The sequence below is a fragment of the Lontra canadensis genome, unplaced genomic scaffold (genome assembly GCF_010015895.1).
Source record: "Lontra canadensis isolate GAN:19392208 unplaced genomic scaffold, GSC_riverotter_1.0 scaffold15, whole genome shotgun sequence".
Lineage (NCBI taxonomy): Eukaryota > Metazoa > Chordata > Mammalia > Carnivora > Mustelidae > Lontra > Lontra canadensis.
Genome location: NW_022631009.1, coordinates 2,751,998 through 2,765,132, shown reverse-complemented (window position 1 = coordinate 2,765,132; position 13,135 = coordinate 2,751,998). Strand labels below are relative to the sequence as shown.

Genomic DNA, 13,135 nt, shown 5'->3' with positions numbered 1-13,135 from the left:
ATAAGTAAATGTTATCCAGAAAATTAGTCTCATAGTATCAAATTAATAAATAAGTTTAGAGTAGACTGATTTATACTGATTCAGGGGGTTTGTTTTTGTTTTTGTTTGTTTTTTGGTGATCCACTGAAAAGCTTTTTTTAAGAACCCTGGGGCAGTGGGTGGTTGGGAAGGGTTCAGTTCTGCTGCTTGGTTCTGGAGGAACTGGCCTGGAGCAAAGCCCCTGTGGACAGGTAGGGGTACTTGAATTAACTTGTATTTTCAACACAAAATTCTCTCAGGATGTCAGTAGCACAGTAAAATTGGTATAAAATTACTGTTAAAGAGATGCTTTTTGCATGGGCCATTTAAGTACTAAGTGTATTATAGTGGGAAGGGAAAAAGTGTTAGACAGACAATTAAATGCTTGCAAATGGCACATACTAGTTGTGGTGGTCACAGTAGGGGCCAGTTCTGTGGGGAGCCCCCTTCACACTGGAGACTTTTTCCTCTGCTTTCTAAATTTGTATGATGTACAGTGCCCTACAGACGTCTGTATAGCCCATTGGCCTTGTGGGTGACTCAGTCAGTTAAGCCTCTGATTCTTGATCTCAGCTTGGGATGTGATCTCAGGGTTCTGAGAGGGAGCTCCATGCTCAACAGGGGGGTGGCTTCAAATCCCCGCTCCCTCTGCCTCTTCCCCAACATGCACTGTCTCTCTTCAACATAAATAATGAAATCTCTCTCTCTCTTTTTAAGAAGTCTATACAGCCTTTTGGCTGAAAGTTTAGATTTTATTTTTTTAAGATTTTTATTTTTTTTTTTAATTTTTGAGAGAGAGAGAGAACATGGAGTGGAAGGGCAGAAGGAGAGGGAGAGAGATTTTTTTTTTTTTTAGATTTTATTTATTTATTTATTTTGGAGTGGGAGAAGTGAGAATTAGCAGGGGGATGGTCAGAGAGAGAGGGAGAAGCAGGCTCCCTGCCAACCAGGGAACCTGAGGTTGGGCTCAATCCCAGGACCCTGAGATTGTGACCTGAGCCAAAGGCAGATGCTTAACTGACTGAGCCACCCAGGTGCCCAAAGGGAGGGAGGATCTCAAGCAGACTCCCTGCTGAGCACAGAGCCCAATGTGGGGCTCCATCTCCAGAGACCATGAGATCATGACCAGAGCTGAAATCAAAAGTCTGTCGTTTAATGGCTGAGCTACCTAGGCACCCCTAAAATCTTAGATTTTAAAGATACGACACTGGGGTTCAAACCCCAGCCTTGACACTTCTTCAGTGTATGACCTCTTAGGCAAATCACTGAATCTATGTATATCATACTTTTTGGCTGGAATTGGGACCAATAAAAATAGTACCTGTATCCTAGAGCCCTTGTGGGGTCTGAAAACATACATGAGCGTGGAGGGCTTAACACTGAATGTCACGATGGATGTAACTTTCAGATAGGGCATCGTTGGTTTCCGGGAGCTGCTGCTCCTGATGCCATCTGTGACCTCAGTGTTAGGCTAGTGATCTAGACCACAGACTGGGTGCTTTCCTTTGCTTGCCCTCAGCTGCTGAGCTTTTCCTTTTTTTTTTTTTTCCTTACACTCCCTGCATTTTCAGAATTGCTTTTTAGATAAGTCCATAGTTAAGCAAAGAGCTGAATTAAAATACCGTTCAAGAAATCATTTTCCCTGCTCCTTGGCTTTAACGTTAAATACAATATGGAGGGCCAGAAAGATTTATTTTCTTATCATAATTAATTACAGAATACTGTTTTAACAATGAAAGGATATGTACATCCCATTTATTTATCTATTTATTTATTTGTATTTTACCATTATTTATTTATTTGTTTGTATTTTATCAATAAACTGTTTATCATTTGATTTTAAGAACTCACAGTCATATTTGACTGCCAGGCTGATTTGCAGCTTGATAACTAGCAAAACTGTGGAATTTCATGTTTTTTTTGTGGGGGTTCTTTTATTTAAATTAAATTTGATTAAAATATACTGTATTACTAGTTTCAGAGGTAGAATTTAGTGACTTGTTTTGCTTAACATAATGCCCTCCATAATGCTTTTAATAGACTTGTTTTGCTTAACATAATATCCTCCAGTTCCATCCACATCATCGCAAATGGCAAGATTTCTTTTTTTTTTTTGATGGCTGAGTAGTATTCCATTGTATACATAGACCACGTCTTCTTTATCCATTCATCTGTGGTTGGACATCTGGGCTCTTCCCATAGCTTGGTTAATGTGGACATGTACTTATCCCTTTTAAATGCATTTAAAAAAAATACATTTGGCTTCAGAATTTTGCATGACATTTATCTGGGCTCCCAGATGTGTCTGGTTTTCTACCACCTGATTCTTTCACACATTTTAAGATTAAACATTAGGTTTCTTTGCTTTTGGAGTTTTTGTTGTTGTTGTTGTTGTTTTCCTGAGTGGTCCCTCTCTGAAGACACAGGGTAACTATTTTCTAGTAGAAGGAGGTATCATTTGTCATCAGTGCTGAATCTGGGCTCTCACTTTTAGTAAGATTTGAAAATACTCCAAAATTACTATTTTTTAAAAATATCTTTTTTATTTATTTGAGAGAGAGACAGAGATAGCAACAGAGGACAGAAGCCGGGGAGAAGAGGGAGAATCAGGCTCCCCACTGAACAAGGAGTCCAATATGGGACTTGATCTCAGGACCCTGAGATCATGACCTGAGCCAAAGGCAGACCCTTAACTGATTGAGCCACCCAGACACCCAGAAGACACTCAAAATTAATAAAAATTGAATATATATTTTAAAAGATTCACCAGAGCAGCTGGAGTCATGTTTGAGATGTGTGATTATTGAACTTGAACATGGCAACTTTAAAACTACCTCTTGTCCCAGGTGTTTGAACATTGGCCTGCCTGGGGCACAAACACACTTGGCAGGATATGCCCGGCACAAACCACATGCACAGTTTGTTCTGCCTGTGCTAAATCTTAGTGGGGCTGGACATGCCGCATTTGTGCCTGCTACAGTGGGAAATAGCCCTGAGCATCACTGAGCTTGGATAGGTCTTAGAGCTAATGATCAGGGTTTAGGGCATTTAAAAAAAAAAAAAATGCTGTTTCCACAGTTCCCAAATGTGTGTGCACTCATCTTGAAGAGAAATCAAGCTTTGAAACGCAAAACCAATGATATATTTTGACTTCCGAAATCCAACAATATCTTAAAAACTGCATCTTTCTGCTGATATAACAGATACTGGGCTTTAGTTAGAAGACAGGGCACACAGAGGCCTTAATTTCAAATGAAGTATGTGGAATTGTACCGTGTCTTTAAGGTTTGTTGTTTAAGTTGTACGATGTAAACACTGAAATTATTTTTCTAGTCAATATTTTCTGCATTCCAAGTAGGATTATTTTTGATTAGTTATCTAATTTGTTATTTTTTAGTGGCATAATGACCACTCAAACCCCTCTGTTTCCCAGAAAAGCTAAGACTTTGCCCACAACCCACATATCACCAGAGGGTTTTACTGCCACCCCAATTCCTTGGTTCTTTTCACCCAAGACAACCATGGTCTTAGACTCTGTCTTCATCACCCAACCCCCCTTTCTAGATCTACAGTGCCCGTATATATCTCTAAAAAGGGAGTACTTTTATATTAATTATTTTACTTTTATAAAAAGATATCATGCTACTAATAATCTTCTGGGATTCCTATTTTCCCCACCAAATATCGCTACCTACCAAAGAGTGGTGTGTTGCCAAGAGTCATCCCGATTGCTGCATTTTGGTGGAACTCATTTATTTTTGTTCTCACATAAAAGTCCTCTTCAAAATAAGCAGGGAGAAATGGTTCCTTTTCTAAGACCTTATCTACGATGCACTCAAACAATTTATTAAAAAGTGAAACAGTATCCCCCCAATAGTTTTGGAAAAGAAAGAAAAGGACTCTCCATTTGCAGTAAGTTTTCCCCATAAACACTGAGAGAAATAGATTCTTAAAGTTTCAAAAGACTTCAATTTTCCCTGATTATTTCCAAAAACCAAATTAATTTTTATCCCATGACTTCTTGCAATCATTCTGTTTTAGAATACTTCAGTGTAGTGGCTTTGTATTTTATTATTAAAGAAGGGAGATTTGGTGCCCAAAAATGTAATATGTAAACTTTGGATTTATTGACCTGTACTGTTTAGCTCCCATAATGAGTATCTGATTATTTCATTGGCAAGTACATTTTTTTTCCTTCTGGTAAAAGGATCTAGGTATTCCATGCATATTTATGTCTGGGGGGGGGGGGGGAAAACCAAGATTTTTTTAGAATAATGTGGCCCTTCAGGGGCATCTACTGAATTTCCTACTCCAACCATAGTAGGTTGATTATTTTTCGCCTGGGGGAAAAATTGATTCAATTTATTCATAAACACTTCCGTGTTTTGGTCCCATTACATTAACAACATTGCATTTCAAATATTGTTTTATTATCATTTTAATGTTAGGAAACAAATGAGATAGGAATTAGCTGGTCAGTTTCAAGAAGTTGACATGGACCCAAAGAAACACACACACTCTTCATGATCAGTAGTCCAAATATGAACACTGAGCAAAGTTCAGTAGTCCGTTTGGAAGCACAAACTAGAGTATAAAGTAATGTTACCAAAGGTACTAACAATACTGTAGAATTCTAAAGGTTCTGAAATGCATTAAGAATATTTTAGTATCTTGGCTCTGGGTGACACCTAGTCAAGCCCAGACCCACCCTTCATCAGACAGCTTCTTCTTTTGTTGCCAAGATCACTCCAGCTAAGACTTTCTCTAAGGGTAAAGCTTAGGGTTGTACCACTCTGGCTTCTGGGCCTCTTTTTCTAGCACCTTATTCTACAGCCTAATTGAGCCATTTCAAGAATCAATTACTAAATGATTTTTAGAGGAAAAGTCTTATTGTCATATGGATACAGTATGCAAAAGAATTTGAATATGGGGAAACGCCTGGGCCCTTTCCCAATTTTCTTCTTCCACAAACGCTTCCAACTTTAGCCAAGGTCTGTGTACCTTTCTTTTCTTTAATTTTTACTCACATTCAATTAGCCACCCTATGGTACATCATTAGTTTCGGAGGTGGAGTTCAGTAATTCATCAGTTGCCTGTTACACCCAGTGCTCATCCCATCACGTTGTGTACCTTTCCTAGGTTAAATGCATGGCTGTGACTTTTCCTTGGATTCAGGAAGCCCCTATTTCTTTTCTATCACTTCCGCCAGGGTAACTTATCAGAACAGGAGAGCTGCCTCTCTGCCTTCTGGCCATCGTCCCATCTCTGCCGACTCCCTCACACTGGTTGCTAAGACCTTTCCTGGAAAGAATCTACAGGCAAAAGCCCAGAGCTGGATGATTTTTCACAGACACTACTCTCTAAAACACACAGAAGGCTTGAGTTGCCAGAACGGTGTGAACCTGCCAGTGTTTTGCTAACTATTTCCAGAACACTCACTCTGCTGCCAGCTGTTACCACATTTTTTTTTGCCTAGTAAGAATGCATTTAAGGGAAACATTGTAAAAACACCGTTGCTTTAATAGGGACTTTCTTGTATTCTTAGCACTAAGTTATTGGAAAGATATAAAATAGAATCACTTTTTTTTTTTTTTAAGTGCCAGCAGTGATAACAGATATTTTTCTGGGTTGTTGTGTTTTGCAGAAGTGAAGTTTTTCTGTGAAACTCCAGCCATTGCTGATATTGTGATCCTGGTTGATGGTTCATGGAGTATCGGCAGATTCAACTTCAGACTGGTTCGACTCTTCCTGGAAAACCTGGTGACAGCCTTCAACGTGGGCTCAGAGAAGACACGAATTGGTACACGTTCTGTATTAGCCAAAGTCAGCTGTCAATGTAGATAAGCTTCATAAGAGATTTCAAAAAACTTTAGAGAGCAGCTTCTAGAATTACAGGGTTAGCTATGGTGATATTCCTAAGAGCACAAGTTTGGATCAATAAATATCTGTTCCTGCTAATTTACGCTGAATGATGCTGTCATTCGACTAATTATTGAACACATTTAAATTTTCAAAAATGTCAAAATCTTCTCTGCCCCATAATAATAATAACTTTTAAAGTTGCAACTGATTTAAGAATTTTTTCAGGTAGAAGTTTTCCTTTTATTTTAAAAGAAACAGTGGAATCCAGTGGAATTTTGAACTAAGAAAGTTAGAAATTGGAAGTAGTTTTATAGTACAAAATAATCTTTGCCAAGTTAGTGCTAGCCAAGATCAAAAAAAGTTAAAAATCTATGACTTTATCATATAGAGTCTCAGTTTCACTTTTATATAGCCATTAAGCAAAATCATTCCTTTGAGGATAAAAATGAACCAGTAAATCTAGACCTTTTATCTACAAATACAATCAGATTTGTTTTTTAAGTACTAAGTACCTAATTAGGTGCTCACTTTTTTTTTTAAGATTTTATTTATTTATTTATTTGACAGAGATGACAAGCAGGCAGAGAGGCAGGCAGAGAGAGAGGGGAGAAGCAGGCTCCCTGCTGAGCAGAGAGCCCCATGCGGGGCTCGATCCCAGGACCCTGGGATCACGACCTGAGCCGAAGGCAGAGGCTTTAACCCACTGAGCCACCCAGGCGCCCCTAGGTTCTCACTTCTAAATGGCTAGAAAATATGTACATTCCTCCTGCCCCAAGATATGTCCAAACTAATTCCTGAAATTGATGCCAAGAATTCTTTTTGAAAATATATAGTGAAACAGAGAAAGAATTGTTATAAAGAAAGATCAGGCCCTTTATTATTCTGGTTTCACAAATAGTTCACTAGATCTTTGAGTAATCCCTCATTTCTGGGCGGGCTGTCTCATCTTTTTCACCAGGTCTTGCACAGTATAGCGGCGACCCCAGAATAGAATGGCATTTGAATGCCTTTAGCACAAAAGATGAGGTCATCGAAGCGGTCCGAAATCTACCCTATAAAGGAGGAAATACACTAACAGGTATGTTTCATTCAGTTTGTGATTTTAGCAACTTATCTTCCCCAAAGATTCATTTCATTTCTTCATTCTGCCACTTTGTAAGACTTGGCATAGTATTTTTAAACTCAACTAAAATCTGGAATTCCTAGAGGGCTCTTTTCTGAAACTCAGCCTTAAGAATTAAGACCCAGACATGCCATTCCTTTTGCTACATGAACGTCCCCAGAAGGGCTTGGCTGGGCCAGGAGGAGATGGAGCAAAGCTGAGGCTGGCAGTGTTTGGGGACTGTGTTAGCTGTGGCTGTCTTAGCTTCTGCCAGTTCATTTTCCTCTTTTTACCTGTTTTCTCCTCTAGCCACCCCATCACTTATTTTTTTAACTAATTATTTAATCTTTTAAAAAGATTTTATTTATTTACTTTGGGGAGAGAGAGAGAGAGCGTGAGCGCGCAAGCTCGAGGGGAGGGAGGGGCAGAGAGAGAGGGAGAGAAGGGATTTTTTTTTTAAAGATTTTATTTATTTGACAGAGAGAGATACAAGTAGGCAGAGAGGCAGGCAGAGAGAGAAGGGAAGCAGGCTCCCTGCTGAGCAGAGAGCCCAATGCGGGGCTCGATCCCAGGATCCTGGGATCATGACCTGAGCCGAAGGCAGAGGCTTTAACCCATGGAGCCACCCAGGTGCCCGAAGAGAAGGGATCTTAAGCAGGCTTTTTACTTAGCGTGGAGCCTGATGTGGGGCTTGATCCTGGGACCCTGAGATCATGACCTGAGCCAAAATTAAGAGTTGGACACTCAACCAATGAGCCACCCAGGTGCCCCTAGCCACCCCATCATTTAAATGAAAACAAATTTCTACCTTCTTTATTTTTCAAGGAAGGTATTTTCTTTGCCCTTATTCTGCAATCAGTAGTTATCATAAAAATATTTATGGATCATTGGGTCACCAGTATTTTTGGTAAACAAAGACTGTAAGAATATTTAGATTATAATTTTTCCAGCCACAATGGGTTGTCATAGGATTGTCACCTGATCTTTTCTTCTGTAGGTGTACAATGCAGGTGCTCATTTTAAACAGTAACAACACTATCATTGACTTTGAACTAAACCATGGAAATCTTGATAATTGCTTTGCCAGTTTGAGGCATAATCTTTTTGTTAATACAACAAAAAAACTTCGTTAAACACAAATCTTAGAACAATATTGCAAGCTTTCTTTCTTTTTTTTTTTCTGGATGAAAAGTGTCATGATCAAAAGGAAGGAATTTGGTGATCATTTTGGATCTGCCTCCACTATCCCTAAAAAAAGAGAGAGACTTTTTGGTTCTTTAGGCCATTGTAAACAAATTTTTGGTAATATTTGGGGTTGTTGCTTCTGTGTGGGTGTTCCTGCTTCATCCTAAATTATTAAGGTTTACATTTTCTTGTACAAAGATCTGTCAACATTGATTGGCCATGAACTTAATGTTCTTTATAAATGTTGGTTTCTGAAATGATGGACTGTTCAGTTTTTCATATCACCTCTATTCTGATGGATTTTTGAGTTTTCATCAGATCTGTCAAGAAAAAGGTCATTTCAAAAACTGAAGATGAAAATTCATAACTAATAAACTTAGCTGAATAAGTCACTTAGGTTGTGATTACATTTTTCAGAACTGGAAGGCTTTTTATTAGAGGTGATTAGTTTGTGTTCATTTTTTCTTGTTCTCTCCCAGGTCTTGCTTTGAGCTACATTTTTGAAAATAGCTTTAAACCAGAAGCAGGATCAAGGACTGGAGTGTCCAAAATTGGCATTTTGATCACAGATGGAAAGTCCCAAGATGATATTATCCCTCCGTCTAGAAACCTCCGTGAATCTGGTGTCGAACTCTTTGCCATAGGTATGTGCTATTCATGGTCCTACTTCAGTCATGGGCACAGACACCCAACCAGTTAAAACAATATGTAACGCCAAGTGCACTTCATTGAAATTCAGGGGACCTGGACAGTTTCTAGTCCTGACTCTAGTCATAGCCAGTCCTGTGATCTGAGCCCAGCTTCATTACATGTAAGATGGAGGCGATGGTAACTTGCATGTACCTTACACCTACCTCTATACGTGCCCTATAGCGTGAGGATCTCTGGGTGAGACCCCATTCATAAATTGTTGTGAAAAGCAGAAAGTAGCATGCAAAAGTTAGGTACATGTTTGTTATCTTTCAATTAGTGAGGACTTCCTCTCTTTTTTGGGTAAAGATTTATTTATTTATTTTGTGGGGGAAGGAGCAGAGGGAGAGGGAGAGAATCTCAAGCAGACTCCTTGCTGAGCATAGAGCCCGACTCAGGGCTTGACCTCACAATCCTGAGATCGTGACCCTGAGATCATGACCTGAGCTGAAACCAAGAGTTGGATAGGATGCCTAACCCGCTGAGCCACCCAGATGTCCCAGGACTTTCTCTTTAATATTGCTCTTAGCAGTTCCTTCTCTGGTAGTATAGGGAGAAACCAGTTTATCATTTTCAAGGAATTCAGGTCCTAGAGCTACTTAGAAAGCATAAAGTTCTGGATATACAGTATTATTTCTTTGATATGAACTCTTTATAAGGTATCCTTCTTGTGGAAAGGATACATGGGGCACATATTCAGCATAACTAACTGTAAAAACATTTAGATGATGCAACTTTGCTCTCGATAAAAATGTTTACAGTTTCTTTGGCAGTAAGATCTTTTACTCAGTAGAGACGAACTGAAACAATACAGGACAAAACCAAACAGAAACCCCAAGTGGGAAACAATTTGATCTGTTCCTAGATTTTCTCCTGGAAATGTGGTTTATAGAGGGTTCCATTCAAGAAGTTTGTGCTTCTATGGTCTGTGCCCCGTATTGTGGTGGGTGCTGGGACACAGAGATGAGGAAGGCAAAATCCTTAGAGAACAAATTCCTTCCCAGTCATGATGACCTTTTCTTCTCTTTTCCAAGCTGTTTGCAACACACTATTTAGTTTGGAAAGATGAGAAAGAGATAATAGACATTTAGGGCTATTTTCCCTAGAATATAGTTTTTGTTGCTGTTGTTGTTAGGGGGCATTTTTTCTTAGAATATTCTTATATGAATACAAAATCATTGGTTTTACCTAAAAGCCGTCAAAGGCATTATTGATGTTAAGTTCATTGTCTCTTCTTGTACTTGGTGCTTTTTGTACCTGTGGACACTGATCCAGCTGTACATGTTAGAAGCTTTTGTTGAAGTCCTTCAGGCAAGAAACATCAGAAGAATTGATCTAATTTTTATTTTTTATTTTACTATCCTTTTGTCCAACAGAGGAAATCTTTTTAGATGACTAATGGGATTAATTTATGTGTTTTGTTTCCATTCTGTGGTCCTGTTGATAATAAATGGATGAGTTTTTAAACAAAATTTGAAGTGAACCCGCAGATGTAATTTGGACTTTTTCTCTGGAAATTACCTGGAAATCATTAGTATTTATTATTCTTATAACCCCTGAAAGCACATGGTTCAGAAACAACTCATACTTTGTCACTTAATATGTCAGGGTTGGAAGATAAATCAAATGGTACAGGCAGGCATCTGAGAAGTCATTCATGTTGCCCTAGGTAATCTCCCTTCCCTGCTTCCACAGTACCTTAAAAAAAAAAAAATACCCTTAGATGATTGCGATGACGGATTTATAAAGAAAGGCTCCTTGTTTCTGAAGCCTGGGGCAGAGAAATCTACCTCCGAACCCATAAAACCCAACCTTGTGCCTTCCTTTTCTGTTTATAATTTCACTTACTCATTTTATTTTTTTTAAAGATTTTATTTATTTATTTGACAGAGAGAGATCACAAGTAAGCAGAGAGGCAGACAGAGAGAGAGAGAAGGAAGCAGGCTCCCCAATGAGCAGAGAACCCGATGTGGGGCTCGATCCCAGGACCCTGAGATCATGACCTGAGCTGAAGGCAGAGGCTTTAACCCACTGAGCCACCCAGGCGCCCCCCACTTACTCATTTTAATTTGCAATCTTCTGAGAGGTGACATGATGTACTAGTTAAGAGCCTATGACTTTGGATCTAGACTACCTGGTGGAAATCCCAGCTGTACGCTTCCTGTGGGTTTCCTTGAGCAAGTTAATTTACCTCTCTGTGCAACACCTTACTGATGATACAATGGGGGAAATGGCAGTGCCAGACTCATAGGGTTGGTTGTGGGGATTAAATGTCTCCATATACATATATATATATATATACACATACACATATACCATAGTTCCTGGGGTGTAGCGGGTACACTCTGAGTGTTAGCATCCATGGCTAAGATAGACTGGGAAATTTGCATGGGAGCTGAGAATTTTCTGTCTCACTCGGTTCCCTGCTGCCTTCCAAACACCCAACATTGTGCTCCTCTCCATAGCAATGGAATTCCACAAAGATTGTGGGAGAAACAGAGCTTCCCTATTTTCATTTAGCCAAATCGTGTGTTACTAGTCAGCCAGTTGTATCTGAATATATTAAAGAATCTTTCCCAAGCTTTCTCTCAATGCTATATAATAATACCATATATAGTAATAGCAATACTTTTATATTTATAATTTTTATTCTACAAGTAGCTCTTAATTTAAGTAAGTTATTTTCTAGCAATTGAAACCCAAGGGATTGATAGTTTAGAATGCTGGTTTAATTACTATTGCTTCTGCCCTCTTCACGCAAGACAGAAGTTAGTTTCATTAATGCATCTTCCTGTTAAGATTCACTGAACGGAATTAGGATACAATCACTTAAAAATAATGGCTGAAGGTGGTTTTTAAGAAAACAACTAACAATGTAAAGTAGAAGATGCTTCAATTGAAGGGGGGCGCCGATGGGCTCAGGGCAGGCTCACGGAGGTTGGTTTCTCAAAGGGGGCACGAGTGTCACGACCCTCCCTGTTGTCCTCAATGCAAGGGGTGAAAAACGCGGACGAGAACGAGCTGCGGGAGATCGCCTCTGAACCAGACAGCACTCACGTGTACAATGTCGCCGAGTTTGACCTGATGCACACAGTCGTGGAGAGTCTGACGAGGACTGTCTGTTCCCGGGTGGAAGAACAGGACAGGGAGATCAAAGGTAAAGTGAGGAAACGAAGGTGGTCGTTCTGTGATGTGGATGTTACTCTGCCCAAAAGTCTGTCGTGGATTATGAAAATTCTGATCATTTTTCATGTTGACTTTCTAAACAGAACCCTTTAGTCCCCTAAGATGTGAATCATCAGAGTAGAAAGGGAGTATACTAGCAGCCCCACTGAGGAAGGAATAGTTGAACCACCATATCGTTTTCTCCATGGTGTCGGATTTAGACCATCATGGGTGTTTGTTTTTAACTGCACTTTGGAATTTGAGGTAATTATATATTCATGTAAAGTTGTAAGGAATAAGGTAGAGAAAGATCATGTCTGCTTTACCAGTTCCCCTTAATGGTGACATATTGCAAAACTCCAGTACAATATCCCAGGCAGATACTGGAACTGAGAGCCGAAGTACAGAATTCCATCGTGGAAATCGTTCCTTTTGTCCTTTTATGGCCGCATTCACTTATTTCTCCCCACAGCCTCTCCCTCGCCCCAGACAACCACTAATCAGTGCTCCATCTCTACATAGTTTCTATTTTGAAAATATTATGTGAATGGAATTATGTGGTAAATCATCTTTGAGGACTGACTTTTTTATTCAGTTCATCCTACTTGTTACATATATTAGCTTTTCGTTTTTACTGCTGTACCATATTCCATGCTATGGACAAACCACAGTCTGCTTAGCCATGAACACATTGGAAGGATACAGGGAAAGACAGTATCATATGATTTCACTCATTAGTGGAATTTAAGAAACAAAACAGAGGAACCTAGGGGAATGGAGGGAAAAACAAAAATAAAATGAAATCAGAGACGGAGACAAAGCATGAGAGACTCTTAACTGTAGGAACACAACGAGGACTGCTGGAGGGGAGGTAGGTAGGGGAATGGGGTAACTGGGTGATGGGCATGAAGGAGGGCACATTATGGAATGAGCAGTGGGTATTACATGCAACTGACGAATCCCTAAATTCTTCCTCTGAAACTAATAATACAGTATATGTGAATTAATTGAATTAAAATAAAATAAAATTATTAAAAAAAGAAAGGAAGACATCTGAGTTTTCATTTTTGGCTGTTACAAACAAATCTGCTATGAATGTTCATGTATAGGTTC

The 13,135-nt window shown here is 39.3% G+C and overlaps 1 protein-coding gene across 2 annotated transcripts in view; it reads left to right on the top strand.

Annotated features, from left to right (window-relative positions):
- COL14A1 (collagen type XIV alpha 1 chain) overlaps window positions 1-13,135 on the top strand; it is a 216,621-nt gene that overhangs the window by 57,231 nt on the left and 146,255 nt on the right. For both annotated transcript variants that reach the window (XM_032858416.1, XM_032858417.1), the window contains exons 6-9: window positions 5,663-5,818; window positions 6,839-6,958; window positions 8,647-8,811; window positions 11,853-12,014. In XM_032858416.1, coding sequence (XP_032714307.1) covers window positions 5,663-5,818; window positions 6,839-6,958; window positions 8,647-8,811; window positions 11,853-12,014 — 603 coding nt within the window. The remainder of the gene's footprint in view (window positions 1-5,662; window positions 5,819-6,838; window positions 6,959-8,646; window positions 8,812-11,852; window positions 12,015-13,135) is intronic.